General features: G+C 40.6%; 1 protein-coding gene across 4 annotated transcripts in view; it reads right to left on the reverse strand.

The window, feature by feature from the left end:
- Positions 1–19,350, reverse strand: part of CFAP97 (cilia and flagella associated protein 97) — a 35,238-nt gene extending 15,888 nt beyond the window's left edge. Inside the window, exons 1-3 of one of the 4 annotated variants that reach the window (XM_027777431.2) lie at positions 19,249–19,350; positions 6,729–7,607; positions 6,568–6,639 (exon numbers count right to left, since the gene is read on the reverse strand). In XM_027777431.2, the coding sequence (XP_027633232.2) occupies positions 6,568–6,639; positions 6,729–7,587 (931 nt within the window). In that variant the 5' untranslated portion in view covers positions 7,588–7,607; positions 19,249–19,350. The other 3 variants (XM_005230837.4, XM_027777433.2, XM_027777432.2) reach the window with 3 other exon arrangements.
- Positions 19,351–20,599: the final 1,249 nt, after the last annotated feature.

Consider the following 20,599-nt stretch of genomic DNA (forward strand, 5'->3'; position numbering starts at 1 on the left):
CAGGTATGTGTGTCCAGTACGCCTTGAATGCATTTCTAACGTTAACTGGCAACAACCTTGTTTTCTTGACAAAGGCTGTAGGTGTGTCTAAGCAAGGTCAGCATATGCCTACAAAATCACAGAGAATTCACCACCAACAAACAAAAAGGAATCAAGACCCCATGTAAAAAGGTAAATACATTTATTCTAAATGCTATTAAGTATTTCAGGTACAGTTAGCATTGTATAACTCAAATAACTGAGTTTCAGAGTTATTTCAACGGTTTATGCAGCAATGCACCCACGCTGCTCTTTAATCACAATGCATGTTTCAATGGTTTATTAGACTTTTTGCAGTAGCCAATGACAACATGGGGTAACACTAAAGTTTAAGGTCATAATTTAAGGTTCCAAAGAGTTTGTAAGCCTTGGAACAGTTAAAAATTATTTACATGTAGCTTCATATTCTATCAGTGCATAATAATTCAAATAAATCCCTACTTACCACTTCACTGTCAGCCAGACTATAAATCAGTAATTTCAGGGAGGGGGATAACCAAGCACCAGCATTTGCATAAAGACTTGCACAGTGTGCAGTCTCCTTCTCATTTATTAGTAAACAGGAAAAGAAAATTCGCTGGTATTCACAGGATTTCTATGAAAGCTGGTTTCCATGGAGAGACACCTGACTTTCTTTTAAGCAATAAGCAAGCTGTTTATTGCTTTCAATTTGCAAGCATTGAAATGACCTTGCAGAGTGAGAAAGGCCAAATCTTATATAAAATACACGATAATTAGCAAGTCAAATACATTAAGACAACAGTCCTAACAGCATTAACGCTAAAATTAAAATAATGCCAGTTAAATCCTAGTAGAGGAAAATGCATTCAAAGTGCTTCAGTGCTTACACTTTTGAATTTGCCTGTTGTTTTGTTTTATACTGCTCCACTACCACATCTGTAACACATCTGAAAAATGTAAGAGGATTAAGTCACAGTTCTTCATCAATGTCTAATAGTTGCAAGCTAAAACTATTTCCATGTAATACCTCTAAACAAATATTTCCTCAAATATCCATTATTTCATTTCACAGAATTCTTTAAAAAGGATTTTAGAGAATTCATAATTTTTTTTAAGAATGTGCTTTTCAAGTATAAATTTTCCCTTTTTAAATATGCTTAAATAGAGCTGCTAGTTATTTCCTGATGTCATGAGAAAGCTAACAGATACCTTACAGATGCAGAACTAATTTTTCTTCCCCAAAATTACACTTTTTGTTATGGGTGTTGGGAAAGTCTGATTCTTTTTACAAAGATTTTTTCAATCTGTTTTTGAGTTCTAAATATAAGAATAAGCCTGTAATTGCTCTTCTACCTCAACATGAGTTACTAGACTTGTGGAAACGATGCAAATGTATACATATATACACACACAATTAGTTCAAAACGTTTAACATACAAACTAAAAAACTCAGTGAAAAAACTATACATTTAGTTCAACTGTAGAGTTTGGGTGTTATGTACATACATAAGAATTTGCTTTAATTTCAGATACTGTTTAACAGTTACTCCACAAATATACTAGTTCAGCATGAATGAGCACACAGATAACATAACCCTAAGAGGGGAAAATTCCAGTTATAAAAAGCTTATTCTATTTCCTGAGTGACAAATTATAGCAAAAAAAAAAAAAGTTACAGAATTGCTACATGTTCCGCTGAAGCTATTTAGTTTTCTACAATAGCTTTTATTCAGAAACACAGAGCTTTTATTTTCATAATCATTGTATTTATGTCACAGTGCTTTTCACGAAGTGAGCTCTTGACTATTTTACAACAGAAAAGTCAAAGGCATGGAAGAGGCAGAGAGATTTATCAGAAAGTATATAGGTCAGTGAGAGCTTCAAGGATAGCATTCAGGTCTTCAGTCCACGGCCCACTGTCCTACTTAACCCATCACACCACCTCCTCAAGTTAATAATAGCTAACACCACGGATTTACAGACTAATTCTCACAGAGACTTCTGCAAAATAAGCAGGTATCAACCCCATTTTACAGAAAAGAAAACATGAAGTGCTAAGTTCTTTAGCACTATTGATACCCAACATAAACCCAGATAAATGGATACACAGCATTTTTAGCATACAACTCTGTATTCTGAACTACAGAAATAAAGCGACTTGTCTGAAGACAGAGAGCAAGTCTGTAGCACAAGATGGAAATGGACGAGTTCTTAGTTCACTTGTACGCTTAACCCATCTCTCTATCTACCTAACCTCAATTCCTCAAAATTACATGGGACATTGCATCAAGACATAAGACCAAACAAAACAGCACCAGAAGATTTTCCAATCTTTTTATTCCCACCTTTCTAACATGGGAGCTTCATGAAAGTACTTCCAAAACCAATTTTTTTTCCCCAATTTCCTTGCATTGGCATATTTAGTTCTCTTTTTGTGTTCAGATTACTTAAGTGTACAGCAAAGGAGATAACTCTGACATTTATTATTATAGCTTTTGAAATTGCTCTGAGTTATTATTTTAATTTTCTGAAAGTTCTTTAAGGTTTATAGCAGAGACAGCATTGACTCACAAAAGAATTACATACAAAAAAATTACATAACATCATGAAATAGCTGAAGAACTGTATTATCACCTGAAAAATTATAATCACACTTTTTTTTTTCCCCCATGCAGGTAGCAAAAAGAGAGAAGTAAAGAGTACGGAAAGATCTGTACAATATGAACCCTATCAACGTTGAGTAACTGAAATTGTGAGTACCTTCTTGGCCACGCTGATAAGATACTTGAATTCCTAAGCAGTGTGGCTGTCTGATTCCAGTGCTACAATAGTCCTTAGACAACATAATGACAACAGCTACATGACATCAGTCTTCTCATTGTATTGAAGTTATGCAAGCCTCCTAAACATTAACTTCTATGTCTGTAGAAAAGAGGATTCAAGTGACTTATATTTAGCATTGATAAAAATTTTAAATAAGCACGCCACCTAAACAGCAAGTGATTTTCATAAGCAGAAGTAAAAACCACTAGCAAGAACAATTAAACTTCAGCAGTTCACAGCTACCAAAAAAGTATTGCAGATAAACCCAAGAACTTTTATGCACAATGCAGGATTAATAGCTACTCACCAAGTCCAGTAACTTTAGCAACACGGTCCAGGTGGACCTAGATTATAACATGATTCAAGCTGGCTTTAGTACCGCAGGCTCTGCGGCTTCAGGGCTTCAGTACACGTGAGTGGGGCAGGCTCTGCTCCTCAAGGAGGATGCTGCAGAGAGGTGCTCCCTGAACTCCCAAGCAACTCTGAACAGAGCATCAGACACTGCACTGGAGCGATTTGGAAACAAGCAACAGAAACTGACCCAAAAAGTTGAGTTTAACGATCTACCCTGCACCATCTCTGCTTTCACATGGAAAGCAAACACATGCCTGCAGTTTCTACTGATGCCGTTCCCACTGCAAACTGTGGGCTCCTTACATCTGAAACACCGTGAGTGTGCACCCCATACCTTAACGTTGTAGCTCACAGATACATCAGCTCCACAATTTCTTCACTACATGTGTTTATCTGTCTTCCTTCATGCTGCATCTGCTCTCAAGTCTGCTCTATTGTTCACACGCTCCTCCCACATCAGCACGTGCACAAAGCCATGCCAACTCAGCCATACAACCTGCAAGTGCTGAAAACCGCATGGTTTTTTGTACTTCATCCTTCCCTTTGAAACAGGGTTTGACTCCTGTCTAATAAATGCCAATGTAAGGACCACATTCACACGCTTTGACTTTGGCAACATGCAGAACATGCTTCTCCCCAGTTTTCAAGCATAATCCTCACGTCACCCCCCAGCTACAGTTACCAAGTAGATTTCTGCCACTTAGACTAAAAGTAGTTCAATTATTTTCCATAGGGCGACCGGAGACTGCACAGCAAGTTGCAGCACCTGGTACATAAAATGACAACTTCCTGATGTAGTAACCAAGTGTTATCACTTATCTTTATGGATCTCTTGTTCAGAGTTCTAGCCACTAAAGAATATTCTAAAACCAGTGATAATGCTGCACAGCAATACCCATTCAAAGTGCAATATACAGAGCATGGAGACTATTGAGTTTGCCAACTAACTGTTATTTGTGAGTTTAAGTTATTCAGAACAGCATCATTTACAATTTGGCTTCTATCAAGAACAAGCATAGCTTTAGGAGATATAAGGGCATGATAAATTTTTTAATCTAAATATTATTGTTTTAAATGCTCATAAAAAATGAGTAGTTTGCCATATGAGCACAAATATATATCACACACAAGAGCATATAATATAAAGGAAAACTTATTTCAACTCTTTTTTCATTTAACTGCAACATTTTTTCTAAATGCTTAAAATCAATTGTTTTAAGATACACAAGCTACCTTGCTGCTTAATAACCAGATTCTTGTTCTAGTCCAAAACTTGTTCTTTGAACACCATGCAGCTTTTAACAGATTTCTTCCCTTTCTCTGTTCTTGTGAGTCTTTTTTAACTGAAGAGATTCTAGTCTTCTTCCCAAATGATCACATTACCAATGCACAGAATTGTACAGAATTACTGCATGCCCCCTAGAAACAACAAGTAACAGATCACACTGACATTCTGCCAGTTTCTGGGGACCTTGGGAAATTAAACTCACGTAACTGATGTAAATGCTTAGGCCCAGCTATATTACAAGCATATTTGACAAAAATCTCAAATGGAATGCTTCATCAGTATAGATTACTGGTAGATTATTATACTTCAAAACCAAATCTGAGACATTCTGATGATCATTTAAATACAGCTTCACGCACTCAGGCCTGGGTTTATACTGTTCTCGCTTGACAGTGTTCATGCCTATGCAGTTCCAATGAACATTCAATGCAGGCTGGGGATGGAGCGGGGTTTGTTTTTATTTTACATGAGTATGGAAAAACTGGAAGCAATAACTCAGAATATGATTAGCTCCTATTTTCCCAGACTAGTTAGTTACTTTCCACCGTTAATAATCCCTCCTCGTTTAAACCTCAAAATACTCGAAGTAATTAAGCTATGCTGTGCTTGCAAATTTAGAGAGGCACTTAGGAGTAATATACATGTAAATCAGGAACATTAGCTGTCAGACGATATGAATTGTACCTCTCATTACTCAATCTTTACTATTGTTATTTAGAATTGGTTTTCAGTTTGGGGAAAAAATTCTTACCACCACCACCTGCCCCCAAACAGAGATTCATCTCTGAGTATACGTACTCTGAGCTCTAATGCCCATTTGTTTTGGGGATGAGATTAATCCTTCCATAATCACCAGTTATTAAATAACTTCTTGCTATCAGAGAACAAATAAAGATGTAGGACACCATAATTTCAATTGCCTAGCAACAACTCTTCTAACATCATGATTTGACAAGTGGTTGGAGCCTTTTCTAGTATGAAAGAGTTGCTGGAGCACAAGGAGTGCCAGAGATGAGAATCGGCTCTACCTTTCTGGATGGCTAGCTCTGCTTTTCTTACCATCAGAAAAATTTCCATGTAAGTAAAATCCTCATTTCTACTCATAGGAAAGTTAAATGATGCACACAATATATTTTGAATTCTTACTCACTAGAGGCTTAGCCTGGCAAGGTGCAAAGAGAAGACAGTCAACACAGTTTTATTCATGCCAGACCTACCACAATACAGCAAACTTGGGTTGAAAAGTACCAGACAAAGTGTAAGAGGCTTTCCTCACCTGAGGTCAGCAGATTTCTTGAGCCAAGTCTCTTTTATACTATAGATTTTACTACTGAAAACTGGGCCATGAAAACAAGTGCAAAAGCACTGTATAGACCTTAAAATATGCCCTTGAGATCATCCAATGCATTCTCACCCCATACAATTAAGGTTTGCAATGAATGCAGTGGAAGAGATTCCAAGTTCACTCTCTTAGACTTCATTATTAAGATTTAAATCTATTTAAGAAGAAACCACTTAAGTTTTAGTAAAGATTATCTGTTATTTTTCTCTTTAAAATACCTTTACTCCACTTTATGGTATTTTAGAAGGCAGACACTCCAGAAAAAGAATTTCAATTAATTCTGTTTCATTATCAAAAAGGTACCAGAAGTTAAAATATGAATACTATTTATCATACAATGTAGTTTCGGATTGCCTTTCAATTTGGAAGGTTGATAACTCAGCACCTTATCAGAAAGGTTGGTGTTTGAATTTAGATTGTAAGTTGTGGTATAGTCCAGAAAACTCTCATTTCTCAAAACACACTTGCAGTTTTATCATTCAGTTTGTTAATACAACAAATCTTTTTTAGAGATTCACCCCATCTATATATCTTAATTCTAGGTATACGCATACCAACACATGCTGCTTCTTTCCACGGCAGAATGAGTACTATCTACATAAATAAGAATTCAAAGAATTTGATCAATGCAGCTTCATCACAAACCAGTTTTAGGAATAGACGTGGCACATTAAAACCTCATTCTCTTCTATTAGAACTCAATTGTTCCCAATAATATACAGATGTCATACTTTGCAAAAAAAAATAATTTAGAAGTCACCTTTCAAAAGCTGATTCAGGTCCATGGCATCATGCAAGACTTTTCGACTGTATCTGCGATCAAACTCGGAATCTAATGAAAAAAATACAGATATAAGATTGGATTTCCCAGCCCCATTGGTTTTACAAATTTTGTGTTGTACTTAAATTCTTGAAAATTACCATATAATTCTTGGTTCACATTTTCCTGCCTCTTTATTTTTAGTTTCTTATCATTTGAAGCTGCAAGTTCAAAAGACTGGATAGGACTGATGTCTGGAGTTGACAGAGGTGTTACATCAGTCACTGTGTCTTCAGACTCCTCCAAGTAGTCACCAAGCTTTGGTTTTCCTTCTGTTAATTTCATTGCCGACTTGAATTTTTGCTTTGGAGACAGAAGAGCATTTCTACAAGCATTTCTCTTTGAGGAAGAATGAGATGAATCTGATAAACAGCTGTCGGAATCTGTATCAGAACAATCTGTATCTGAGCTTGAGGATGAGGAGGAGGAGGAGGAGGAGGAAGAAGAGGAAGAAGAGCTGGTATTAGTATATTTTTTGCTAGCCTTCTTTATGTTGTTTGACTGCTTAGCTGACTTTGGTCTAATCTTCTGGGTTTTGCCGTCATCACTACTATCTTCTTCATCTGTATAGTAATCTTCTTCACCTTCTTTAACTATTTTGGGGATACCAGCAGGAATAGTCTCCTGTGTTCCCCTACTTGCTACAGATGTCACTTGAAATGTATCTGCATTCTCCGCAATTGTAGAAACTGGTAAAGATGAAACATCTCCAGGATGATCTGTGCTATTTTCTAGGGACTGATCCTTTCGCAAATCTTCCTGCCTTTCTTCACTTTCCTCCTCACAACACTTCGCATCCTTTAAACTAGAAACCAAATCAGGGCCCGCAAGAGCTGCCTTTGTACTTCCTTTCTCTATGCATTCACCATTTTCTTCAGCTTTCTTTTTCTCTTCCTCAAAATCACTGTCAAAGAAAGCATGATCCACTTCACCATCCGATATATCTTCAAAGCAGTCCATAGTGAAATAGGAAGAGCCACCTGCAACCATCACAAAAAGTTTCCGAAGGTTAGCATAAGAACAGATCCAACTACACTTTCAGTATATCAGTTTTGTTCTTTACTCTTCTAGCTCTAGTAATTTACAGTTCTGAAATTAACGTTATGTTGCTAGGGACAACTCTGTAGTGAGTTCTATAGAGAAATTTAGTGCCACCTTATCACACACAGCTTACATGTTAGACTGAAACGCTTTCCTTTAAGACAACAAAAGCCATCATGATTTCAAAACTTTTACTCCTAAGGAAATTAGTCAAACACTGTTAGCAGCTAAGGAGTCTTAAATATTATAAATGAGCAACTGAAGTGTTTTCTTGTGCCCCTTTAAGCTAGAGCCACTAGTGAGCTATCATTAGTTTGGGTTTTATATTTAAAACCTTGTTTGTGTGTGGTGGTCATTGTCTTGGCTGACGCAACCATTCTGCTGTAGATTTTCACCACTTTAAGTAGGAACAATTTCAATTTACATCAAAAGATCCATGGCTCTGTAGGTTAAGTTGTAGCATGTACAGTGTGTCAGTGAATGTTTTAGTTTGATCAGGAGCCTGCTTTTCTTGACAGTCCTCTAACTCACACTGCATACAGTGAGCAAACTTGATTCTTTCAGATGAAACTAACCTTTAAAGCATGCTCTATGCATAAAACTTAGGCACTTAAACCAGCAGTCACCATTCAACCCATGGAACCAGATTACGGCTAGTCCAAATACATACAAAGTAGACATCACTTCCTAAGCACTAACTGTTTCGCTCTACAAATCTCGTTTCTACTGTGTCACACTTCTTGCAAAAATATATGGTGTTAGATCCTATGCATGTGGCAGGAGAAATAGGAAAGTGTCCACTCATTAGTAGGATACACACAGAATTAAAATACAAAAGCCCAAACACTCCACAACCAAACAAAATTAGCCAGTATCAAAAATGACTGTTCCCATCTAGCCAGCAGCACTTTTCTCTTATTTGCAACACTCTGTAGAACCAAGAAAACCAAAGGCAGTGGAAGCAACTACACGAGGCAGGAGAACCAGAATCTTTTACAAGATGGCGGGTCTGCCTTAAACCACATATAGTTTGTTGCCATGGCAAACAAAGCTGCAAAAGGAATTCCTAAACTTGCTTTGAAACTGCAAGACTATTCCCAAGAAAGCTTCTAGCTAAAATTACTTCAAAATACGGAATTTTTAAAAGTCTATGTCACTCAGTTATTTTGCCACTTCTCAAATAATACTCAGTTTTAGAGGAATTTGAAGCACGCACCCCAAATACAAAAAGCACAACACAAACCTTAAAAACAGAAGGTGTGGAATTCCTATAGTTTAAGATTCACAAAGCCAAAGAGCTGAAGAAGACTTGATAAGGTTAGGTGTTGTATAAAGCTGAAAATGCTATTAAACCATAGAAGCAGAGGTCAGCTTTGGTACTACTGAAAGAGAAACTCTTTAAAGCACCTAACTCCTCCAACAGCAACAGAACAAAGGAGTAAACCACCTGGGAGTTCTTAATTTCAAATGCTACATGGAATTTAGAAATTTTTTATATACATGCCACTTCTTGTGACCCCTGGCTTCAGGCAGCTTGCACAGTCTGCAATGCCCAACTGCCATGTGAATTCTTGGAAGTTTTTCTAGAGCAGCTTTCTAGAAGATAATGCATTTTAATATATTAAAACATGCACAATAGAAAAAAAATAATCAGAAGAGTAAAACATTATCTACATTTCATTTTCTACTTCACGTAACCTAAACCAGAAGAGAACCAAGCAGAATTTTGGCACTACCTGTAGACTATAGATCATAAATTATTTATTTAGCAAGTACAACTTGGGCAAAGTAAATTCTATGAACAAAATGAATATACCAAGTACAGTGTTAAAAACAAAACAAAAACCTTTCTTGTCCATGATGCAAGGTTTTTATTACTTAAAGCACTAGCATCTCACCAGTTTGTAGCTTCAGACAGATTATGACTGAATGGTAAAATAGGCATTTGGTGTATTTCAGTTGTCTCAAAACACATTGACTTGATACACTGTTACCACTGTTGTACATGTGAAAGCATAGGGGATAAGGCAAAAGCCAGGTTTTTGCAGGTGGATGCAAACCAGTTAGTACAGCTTGAAATATAAAGCGTTGACTGTAATATACACATCCATGTATTTTTATGAAATAAAAGTAACTACTATATAAATAAAAATAACACTACTCCTGCAAAGACGACTAAACTAACAGTATCTCACCAGCTATAAACATCATACATGGTCACGCCACAGCTTCTCAGATGTCTCTTTTCTGCACACAATCTCTTAAGTGAGGATGGGATTTAACCCAAGATGGTGGCAAAAGGTGATAAAAGGTAGCAAGGAGGCTGCACATTCCTTTCCACCATTAGCACCAGCCAAGGAGCACACAACTTCCCCACTCCACATGCCTCAGCGATAGCCTACCTGCCAGTGGGCTGTTTCCCATGAAGGCTGAGCCATAACCGATTCATGGACAGCAACCACTGCTACAGGAGACATGCAGTTTAGCAGTCTGACTGCCCAAGGAGTAGCAGCTGTAACACCAGTCATTTCATTGCCAAATGCCTCTTCCACTTTTCCGGCACAACCCCCTAAAGACTTTAGCCTTGATCTTAATGGAAAACAGACATGCTGTGTTGGTCAATTTATTTCACTGACACTCTTAATCATTCAAAAACTAAACATTAATTCATTTTGTAGTTTCCATTAAAAACAAACAAGAGGAAATAAATGAAGGGATGGCATTCTTGGTTCCTATTCCCCTCGTGAACTAGAATGTCTTTAAGGGAGCTGGAATTTGCCAAGAAGCAACAACACAGAAAATGCAATTTCGCTGATAAATCATGCCCAAAGTAATAAATTGGCTATGTGTGCACACACACCATCCCCCTCTTTATATACAGGGCAGAGTGTAATTTTATTTCTGTGAGAAGTGCTTAGTTCTGCTACGCTATCAATTGTTAAAATACAGAATCAACAAGTGATATTCTGAAATCCCAAGAAAACTTTTCATTGGAGTCAAATACTTGTCATTAACTGCTAATTCTAATGACCATTGTATTTATTTACCAAAAAAAAGTTTTCTGTGGCTTTCTGCCATGAAACCTTCTAACACAAATAGATTAACTCAAATGAGCCATTATTAATGGTTGGCCATTAACTATTTGCCATACCTCCTTGTACTGCAGTATTTCCTCCCCCCGCATAATTCTCTACCTCTCTCCCCCTATTTTTTCGTAACTGTAACACCCATCCATTACCACAGCCAAGGGCACCCTTCCGTCTTTGTCTCTTCCTCACGACAGTTCCTCCTAGTTTATACCACTTTTTAATCCCTTTGCCTGTAAACACCAAGCTTGACCCATTTAAGATCACAAAGCAGCCAAACAGCCAAGGAGAACATGCAGTCTGGCTGCCAGGAAAGTAGGGACCCACACTTTCTGGTCAAGAGCTTGATGCACCGAGCATCTGACTGAGACCACATCCACGTTCTTACCAGCCAGACAACTGCAAAAGCAATGACCACTCAGCTCCTGTACAGGCCAACCCCTGCCAGCTGCTGCACTGCCCAAAGGACAAGCAGCATTCTGACATCCTCCCTCAACATTAAACAAAGATCAAGATCTTATTCATGCTAAACAGAGTGATCTTCCCCTGCCAACTACAAACCCGCCAGCTACAGCACCAAAATATTTTTGTAGGTAATGCCTAACAGCAGGCCTTTAGGCATGGCAGCAGTATAAAGTACCTTATACAAAGGTAGGATAGTACATAAAAGGTGATACAGTGAGGATACAGGTTTAGATGTGGTTTTGTGTTTGAATATACTGCATATTCAAACAGCATATACTGCCTTTTAATAACATTTTTTGAATGTTGGGAACTAACACAAAGTGCATTAATTACCTACTGAAAGATTCAAGGCGTTTTAACCTTGGTTAAACTTTAACAGTTATCCAATCAATCTTTCACTTTTCTAAATGCAGGCTAGCTGCAATACATACATTAGAGTACTGAAATAAGCCACAGAAGAAAAAAAACCCACACAAAGTACAAGCAGTGATCAACTTTCTTTTCTTTTTAACATTCTACTTTCATAATTGCGGAAGAGGATAGTCCATATGGAGAGGAAAGCTGGGTTTTTTTTTTTCCCTATCTAGTAACATACAAATTCCTAGCATCCAGAATACCACCACACTGAATTTCTATGCTATACATCCTCTGAAGGCCCTAAGTGATTTCAGGACATCTTAAGATTCTGGTATTTAACAGAAGTGGAAAACAAGCCCCTTACACATGCTGTGGGCTGAAACAGAAATTTCTGACGTTACTGTGTGCATACTGTGCATCACCATAAAGGTCATAATACAGCACAGCTACGGTACTCTCAGGATGAGTCAACAATATGTTTCCTGCAACAAAAAGGAACAGACATCTTAGGATGTATTAAAAATATATATGTAAAGTATCAGAGCAATAATAACGTATTCAGCTCCAAGAAGGCACCTTCTGATTTAGGGTTATTAGTTTTGCTTTGTAAGCATAATTCACACTGAAAGAAGTAAACAAGCAGGCAACCTTCTCCCAGCCCATACAATTAGTGCTCCCACAGATAGCACCTCTCCTTTCAGCTGGAAATTTCTACCTCTTCGGAAGAGGGACCCACCCTCCTGATCTCAGAGAGCAGAAACAAGTGTTTTGAGAGCTAAGGGGTTGGAAAGCTGAAGTGTTTTAATTAAAAAGATTTATACCGTCAATGGCACATGTTCTTTAGCACACTCCAAACACCCCTGTTTACTTATTATTGCCCCTCTGTCAAGAGATCCTGCCCCCTTAAACCTGCTGACTGCCAAATCGCTTCTTTGTATGGTGAACCTGAAGGAGGGTGAAAATGCTAAACATTATCATTTGACTAACATTTACAAGAATAACAATCATTAAACACATTACTATGTAGAAAACACACTAGTCAAACCCCACCCACCTCTGTCTCATTCCCTTCCTCATTTTTCGCTAAGGCTTAAATAAATTAATAATTCAAAAAGACAAATTTGAAAATGTGTAGAAGAGAGCAACAAAAATTTTAAGACAGCTAGAAAAGTTCAGCTTCTGGGGGGTTTGTTTAGTTTAAAAGAGAGGAAACAAGTCTCAAAACCTGTAAAAGACTAACCCAAAACTTAGTTTGTTCTCAGATACAATCAACAGTGGTAAAGATCAACTAGTGCAGCTGCTTCCAGCCAGGTGACAAACCATGCATACCAAGCCTATACCTACCATCTCTTTAATGAAAGCTTTTATTTCTGCTACTAAGAAACAACAAAGCACGCAAAGGTGGAAATACACCTCTCAGTAAACTATTTCCCTTGAGGGAAACCTCCAATGAATGAAAAAGCCAGCCTGTTCAGTAGATATTCTAGTTTTCCAAGCTCAAAGCACAGTACCTGCTATATCTGTTCTGCACACCATATGCTCTCCAAACTTGGTTACCAATTTCCCCAATCCAAACCGTGACTGGTTCACAACCAATCTATAAAACCCAAGGCCTCAACCCCAGCTCACAATAAACCCCAACACTACAAACCTATACAAGCTCTGCTCCTCCACACGGTTATACACCCTGCCCTAGAGCTGTTCCTACACCCTGAGGTGGAAGGGCTGGTTGAGGCACAGACAAATTATTCTGCAAAACGCTACAAAGCAGACAGGAGCTGGAATTAGAATCTGAAACATTTAGGTTGGAAGGGATGCTCTGAACATTATCCACCTCAGTCCACTGCTAAAAGCTGGGTCACGTTCAAGTTGGATTTCATTTTGCTCTGGGCCTTCCTTGTACAACGAAGTTTTCAAAAACTCCAAGGATGAACACTTCACATCCTATGTGGGCATCTGCTTCAGTGCTTAACAACCCTCACTGTGAATTTTTTTTTCTTTAACCAGAATTTTTTGCATCACATCATGCAACTGTTAGCCTTTGTTCTTTCATGGTGCACCTCCAGAAAAAATCTGGCTCTGTTCAGCTACAGGTAATCACATCACTGTTGATGAACCACCCAGACATAACTACATGGGAATGAATCCCTGTGCTCAGATTACAACCTGCATGTAAGTATTTACTACTGATTCATTACAAACTTGTTGGCTCGTAAGACTGTAGTAGATTTGTGCCTGAACTCAGTAATCTGAACAGGCCACAGAACCACCATTCATCCCTTACAGACCAGATCTGACAGGACCTAATTCAAGCTCAGATCAGAACTAGTATTGTTTCCAGTGTACCTCAAACCACTTGCCCAGCTGATTCTCTGTGCCTGTCTACAGAAGAGGAAGGAGGGAAGACCTGCTACTTCAAATTTATGGGGTCAATATACGCAACTTGCTGCCCTTTTTCCTCTTGAGTTTTTTTGTTTGCTTGCTTTGTTTGTTTTGGTTTGGGTTTTTTGCCCTGGTTCTCTCTACTGGACACAAAGGAAGACTTTTTCCCTGTATGCTGAAAGATACAGTTTAGTAACTCCCAAATCTACGACAAGTTAACTCTCAGAACAGCAGTTCTGTCTCCAGACGCAGCCCCACTGGAGATGCTCCAAAGCCCTTTAGAGTCCTTTTAAAAGGATTCCAATAGAAAGCCCTGAGTCTCCTAGCTATTTCAAGCAAGGATTCAATTCAACAGATGAGCACTAGAAAGTTCTGGAACAGAGTCAAGTCCCATCATCTGTTGTAGCAAATGCAAGCACATGACCACCAGAGCACCCTAGATGACTGCAGGGTCAAGGCTTTCAAGTTAATGTACAAGGCAGGGGCAGTGGTGGTGATAGTGGTGTGGAGGTGTGTGCAGAGAAGCAAAAGAGGAAAAAAAAAGGGGGTGGAGGGGAGGCAAGAAATGACCAGAAATAAGTCATTCTCCTACTATGACAAACTGCAATACATCATGCTGAGAGGCATGGATCTTTGATCTAGGAATTTGCTGGTATACACCACATTAAATGTTTGCTCTTCAGCAAAAGTCATCTTGTGACCTCATGAGCAGAAAGGTTGGGCAGCAGACTACTGAGCTTAAACGATGGGCCATCAGACCTGTCTAAACAGGTCATGACTACTCACTCACTGCTCAGAATTCCAAGAAAACAACCAGCAAACCCTCCAAACCCAGAGGAAACAGAAGCAGCTTACAATTAAAATAAAAAAATAAAAGACAACAAATCATACGTTGGTTGATGAAAGTATCAGCAGCTTCTGGAAGGATTTCCTTCACAAGGCCCTCCATCCTTACAAGCTTAAGTGGCACCACCCACATCAAAGTCTCACGGGCCTACTGCCATACACCGTTTCTCGCTGCCTGAAAGAATCCCACCTCCAGCTACCTCAGGGACCAAAAGGCAGTAAGATGCTAGCGGGAAACTGGTCACAGGCATTGACCCTTCTCAGAAGTGACCCAAGCCACAGTCTTTCAGTCACAGACAGATGTTCAACAGTTCCCGGTGGCAAAGTTATTTGTATACAGGCATGAAAAGCTCAGAAAAGGACAGACTCTACTGCCAGCTATTGAGAGTGAAGAGGAAGGTAAAAGAGAGCTGAGTTTTCTCATTCCTACTGTACTGGTAAAGATCTACACACAGTATTTCTGCCAGATATCAAGATTTAAATATTGAGACAGCACGCATCCAACCAGGTATCCACAACTGAAGGAAATGAATTTGGCACGGCAGTCCACAATGGCGTGCAAGAAAAAGGAAAACAATTCTTCTTATTAAAGCAAAAATTCAGTATACCTGATGTGTCAAGGCTGGAGTTGTGTGCCATCGTCCTGGTGCACCAGATTACCTGTGCATGCCTGCCTAAAGATTCAAGCACACCAGACAAACATCAGTTCCCTTAGGATCTGCTGAGACTAGACCAACCAGTTGCTACAGACTGTTGGGAGTCAGGTATTGCTATCTTCCAAATGACAATGGCTACATCACTTCATGTAAGCAACACTCACATCTTTATCAACTGTCTCAAGAAGTACAACCCAAGGGTGGCACAGACCTCAGCAAAGGTCTCTGTGTACATCTCCAAGCTCTCAAACCACTGATCATTCCCCATTTGAAACTACACGGAGGCACAAAACCACTCTTTCATCACAGTTCAAAAGTAAATGAGAAACAATTCTTTCACCCATATTTGTACAGTAACTTTCCCCCTACTCTCACCTTGTAACAGACCAGCCTATGTTCCTGCCTCACTCACTGCATGCAGTACAGGTACAGCCGAGAAATGTTTATAATCCACAGATACCCATCTGCTACTGGTTGAGAAGCCAGACCTCAAAAATAAGTCTGTAATAGAGTTCAAGAGCACTGAAACTTTCCTCCAGGAGCTGACCATCTATACTACGCACATGCCACTTACCTTGGCATTTTCTGGATTTGCCTGAGCCAGTCCTGAAATAGATGGCAGGACCACAAAGGAAGCAAGTACACTTCGCAAACCACTGACAGACTTCAGCAGCAGATAAATCACAGCATACCACAAAGTATCAGGCCATCCCTAACAAGCGGCACATGAACTTCAACAACAGAAATGCTCACTGAACTAGAAGTTTGTTTGTGCTTCTGATGTTACGGATTTAGTACACTTGGTGACATGACAGCCCAAACAGGCACGTCATCAGCGTTTCCCTCAACACTGCATAGATGTGCTTCTACACAGATTAAAGAGATAACAAATTTTGTGACCACAAGATGACACCTAATATCACAGTTTGTAGGACAGACATCCAGTTTTACAGAGGTAACGATCACATTCTCCACAGCCATTGAAAATAAGGTGCAATTCTTGTAATTTCCTTACTTCTATGTAAGAGGAACAAGCACGGTCTGGTACAGATGAGCACGGGAAAGGACAGAAATTCAGTCACTAAATCACTATATAAAGAACAGCTTGAATACCACTTAGGAATAGTCCAAGTATATTTATGTTTCCTCAGAATGAGTGTAGGGGGCAAATAAGGCAAAGGCCTCCTGAGAACTTCTCTTGCATTGTATTTTTATGACCTGTTAATTTTTTCAGACGAAAAACATCAGTGGGGAAAAGTAGATAAAATGCTAAAACACAGGGCCCCCTTAAATGCAAGGTAATATGGGTTTCCTAGAGTTCCAGTAATGAAAACCTTCAAGAATGACAAATACCCATTATTGAATGGTGACTTAAACATCAGCTGAGATTGCTGGATAGTAAAAAAAAAAAAATCTTAACCAAGGAACACAGGTTGTGTTTTAGACCATTACTATCACCAGTCTTGGTTGAGCATAAGACCAGGAAGCAAAGAATGCAAAAGCTTTAAAAAGCAGCTCTGGTTGGAAGCACTAAGGTACATCTGTGATAGTAACAGTCTACCTATCTCTCATGAATTTAAGGGGATACCCAGGCTCATCTAGGAACTGACTCACTTTCAAACTCTTACCTCTAAGCTTTAGGTATATTATGATGCCATACAACTGGGCAGACCTTAAGAAGCCTGCAGATGCTCCTGTTATCTATGCCACAGAAGACCATATAACCACCTACCCCACAAATTTTGAAAGACTCACACCTGTACGTGTTGCTGGGTCAAGCCTCTAAAGGAAACGGCCAATTACACTTTCAAAGCCTCAACAGGGTCTGCAGTCCTGATGGCCCTCTGAGCCCAGGTAAGTCTTACAGAGAAACATGGGACCCTCCAAGTGCCCTTTTAAACCCGGGCAACTACAAAACCAAAACCCAAACAGGCCATAAAAGCTTTAAGCATCCAGAAGAGTATGTCCCCAAATTACTTGTTCTCTCCTTTTCTCTGGTCTCTATTCTGTGCCACTACAAGGATTATCTAGGCTGAGAAAATACAAAGGAACAAGATATGCACTGCAAAAACAACCCAGGAATAAGCGGTGGGAGAACTTGCAGCATTCCAAAAGCCAAGTCCAAACTGTTGGAAACTGTATTTTAAAATGCTTATTATTTTTACAAACCAATTCTTAAGCTAATGTCAGGTGACTAACTGTCTAATAATGATGACTTATAGCTCCTCTAAAGAATTTATCCTTGTGGTATTTTGTTCTCTCTCCATTAACAACTTCAGTAATGGCCTTTATTCAAAAAAGAAAAAAAAAAAAGAACTGTTTTTTCCATAGAATCAAAAGTGTGCACCATACACACTATGCTCTGTACTGAGCACCCCATAACAGACCAAAAGCAGGGATACAAAAGAAATTTAGCATTGCTATTTATGTTCATTCCATCCCATAGTTTTCCTGCTGTTTCTATGAATACCGCACAGAAATTTTAACCAATTTTAAAATATATGCATGTCAAAATGCAAACACTAGGTGCTTTTTGTATACGTTCTATAGGAAGAATGAACAAGTATAAATATTTGCATATTATAATAAAAGCAGTTTCTGAAAAATTGTGTTTAACAGAACTGTAAGGGAAAAACTTCAGCCAGGCATAAAAGTTACACGACCTTCAATTACGTCCCGCCATAAGCCACGCTGAACTGTATCTTAAAAATGCCAATTTCCCTAACATGCTGTGAAAACTCCAGAAAAAGAAAACCAGAACCTTACGAGCGCAACATACACTGCTTTTTGTTGTATCATCTCACTGAGACACTTCTGCATGAATTCAGTACTCTGCTCTGCTGCGAGGGATGCACCAACCCCCCGGGAAGGCCCGGGATTTACAATTACCCCTTTTGCGATTCCCACAGGGGCCAAGAGGTTCGGTGGCTGGTTCTTTCTCCAAACTACAGTCCCACCTTGGGAACTGCTGGTGCAGAACACAGCCCCGCACACGGCAGGGCGCGTTACAGCACCGGCGCCTCCAGGAAGCCGCAGAGTCGTGACTATTGCGATGATTTAACACACTTGAGGCAAGCCGTTTACGACAATCATTTCAGCTGACTTAATTCCCACTAATTAAACCCAACACTTCACTAAACTCTATTCAAGCATCGCTTCAACCTGTCCCTCCCAGTCGGTAACTTTAAGGATGGCACGCACGACGCAGCAGCTTGCTCCCAAAGCCAACGAGGGCCAGTGCCCTGGAAGAAAGTCTCCCAGGTCTTTTCCAATCCCCCCACGGAGCAAAGAGGGCAGGCACAGCACTGAAGTGGGGGGTAAAATACATATTACAGCGGCATGACTAAACTCTGGCCAGCTGCAGCCCTCCAAATAGAGCACGCACAGCATGCCTGGGAGACACCTAGATACACGTCACTCCGGCAGGGACCCAAAGACAGCAAATTAAAAAAATAATAAAAACATAAACTATAAAATAATTAGAAATAATATAGGTATATATATCAAAAATAAAACACATCCCCACCTTCTCTGACCTGGCAACAAGATTACCACAGGCGGGGGAGGAAAACGCCCGGCTCCCGCTCCCGCCGCCCCCAACCGCCGCGTACCGGCTCTCCCGGCACCCTCCGTGGGGAGGAGGCACCGGCCACCCCCGAGACGGAGCACGGAGGCCCTACCGCCACCGGGCCGGGCCGGCAGCTCCCTGGAAGCCGCAGCAGCCGCTGCCTGCCCCCCCGGCTTTGTTGTAGTAACCGCGCAGGCAGTCGGGGCGGATACTCACTCACACACACACGGAAGAGAGAACGGGAAGCGGTAACCGCGCAGTGCTGCGGCGCCCGCTTGACTGCCAGGCGCCTACGCAGCCCGGGCCGGCCCCTCGCGTCGTCGGGCGGGGAAAGGCGGTGCCTGAGGGGGGCGGGAGACAAGCGGGGAGGCGGTGGCGGAGGCTCCTTTCCCGCCCCTCTCAGCTCCGCGGGAACGGGGGAGAGAGCTGTGACTCTCGCTGAGGCGATGGGGCCCCATGCTGAGGTGGTGGTGCCCCAAGCTGAGGTGGTAGTGCCCCAAGCTGAGGTGACGGTGCCTCAGACTGATCTGGTGGTGCTGCAGTTTTGAGGTGATGGGGCTGCGTGCTGAGGTGAAGGTCCCCAGGCTGAGGTGACAGGGTCATATGCTGAGGCGATAGTGCCCCAGGCTGAGGTGATGGGGCTCCGTGATGAGGTGACAGGGCCACGTGCTGAGGTGATGGTGCCTCAGGTTGAGGTAATAGTGCCCCAGCCTGAGGTGCTGGCACTCCATTTTGAGGTGATGGCATCGCAGAAGGAGATAACAGTGCCCAAGGCTGAGACAATGAGGCCCCATGCTGAGACGATAGTCTTCCATGTTGGGGCAACAGTGCCCCAGACTGAGGTGATGGTGCTCCAGATTGAGATGATGGTGCCCCAGGTTGGGATGACGGCGCTCCTGGTTGATGTGCTGGCAGCCCATATGGAGGGGATGGTGCCCTGTGTTAAGGCAACATGACCCCATGCTGAGGCGATGGCCCCCACATTACAGTGGCAGGGCTGCGGCGCCGAGTGACATATCCTGAGGAAATGCAGGGGGAAACTGATCTGTAGAGCTTCTAGGGACATCTGACCCAAATCTTTGCTTTGGATCAGGACCTTTCCTGGAGTGAACCTGATCTCACCATCCTTGAATCTCAGTATAATTATCGAAGAAACATGGATGAAGCCTTCAGGCAGAGTTCCATTCCTTCTAGAAGCACTGACTAGGTAAGTGGTGACTACCTACTAGCGATCTGCCATTGGGAAGTGGTTGTGTCCTGTGTAAAGGTGGGAAAGGTTCCACCTCTTTTGAAAGGGTCAGTTGCAATATCAGACCTTGGCATTTCTTTAATAACAGTAATGTTACTTTGTAACGAAGTAGGAAAGAATTATATGAAAAGAAAGACTTCCAGATTACTGATCCACACATTCAAAACTAAAAATTTAACTTTACTTTGGCCCCGTTGTCCATCATGAAAAAGATTTAATGACATAATCACATATTATTTTCTGAGCATACTGAATTTTGAGTTGATTTGGGCTGTACAGCTAAGACAACTGTCATGTATAGCCCTATTTCACTTGGCACATG

The sequence above is a fragment of the Falco peregrinus genome, chromosome 2, assembly GCF_023634155.1.
Source record: "Falco peregrinus isolate bFalPer1 chromosome 2, bFalPer1.pri, whole genome shotgun sequence".
Classification (NCBI taxonomy): Eukaryota; Metazoa; Chordata; class Aves; order Falconiformes; family Falconidae; genus Falco; species Falco peregrinus.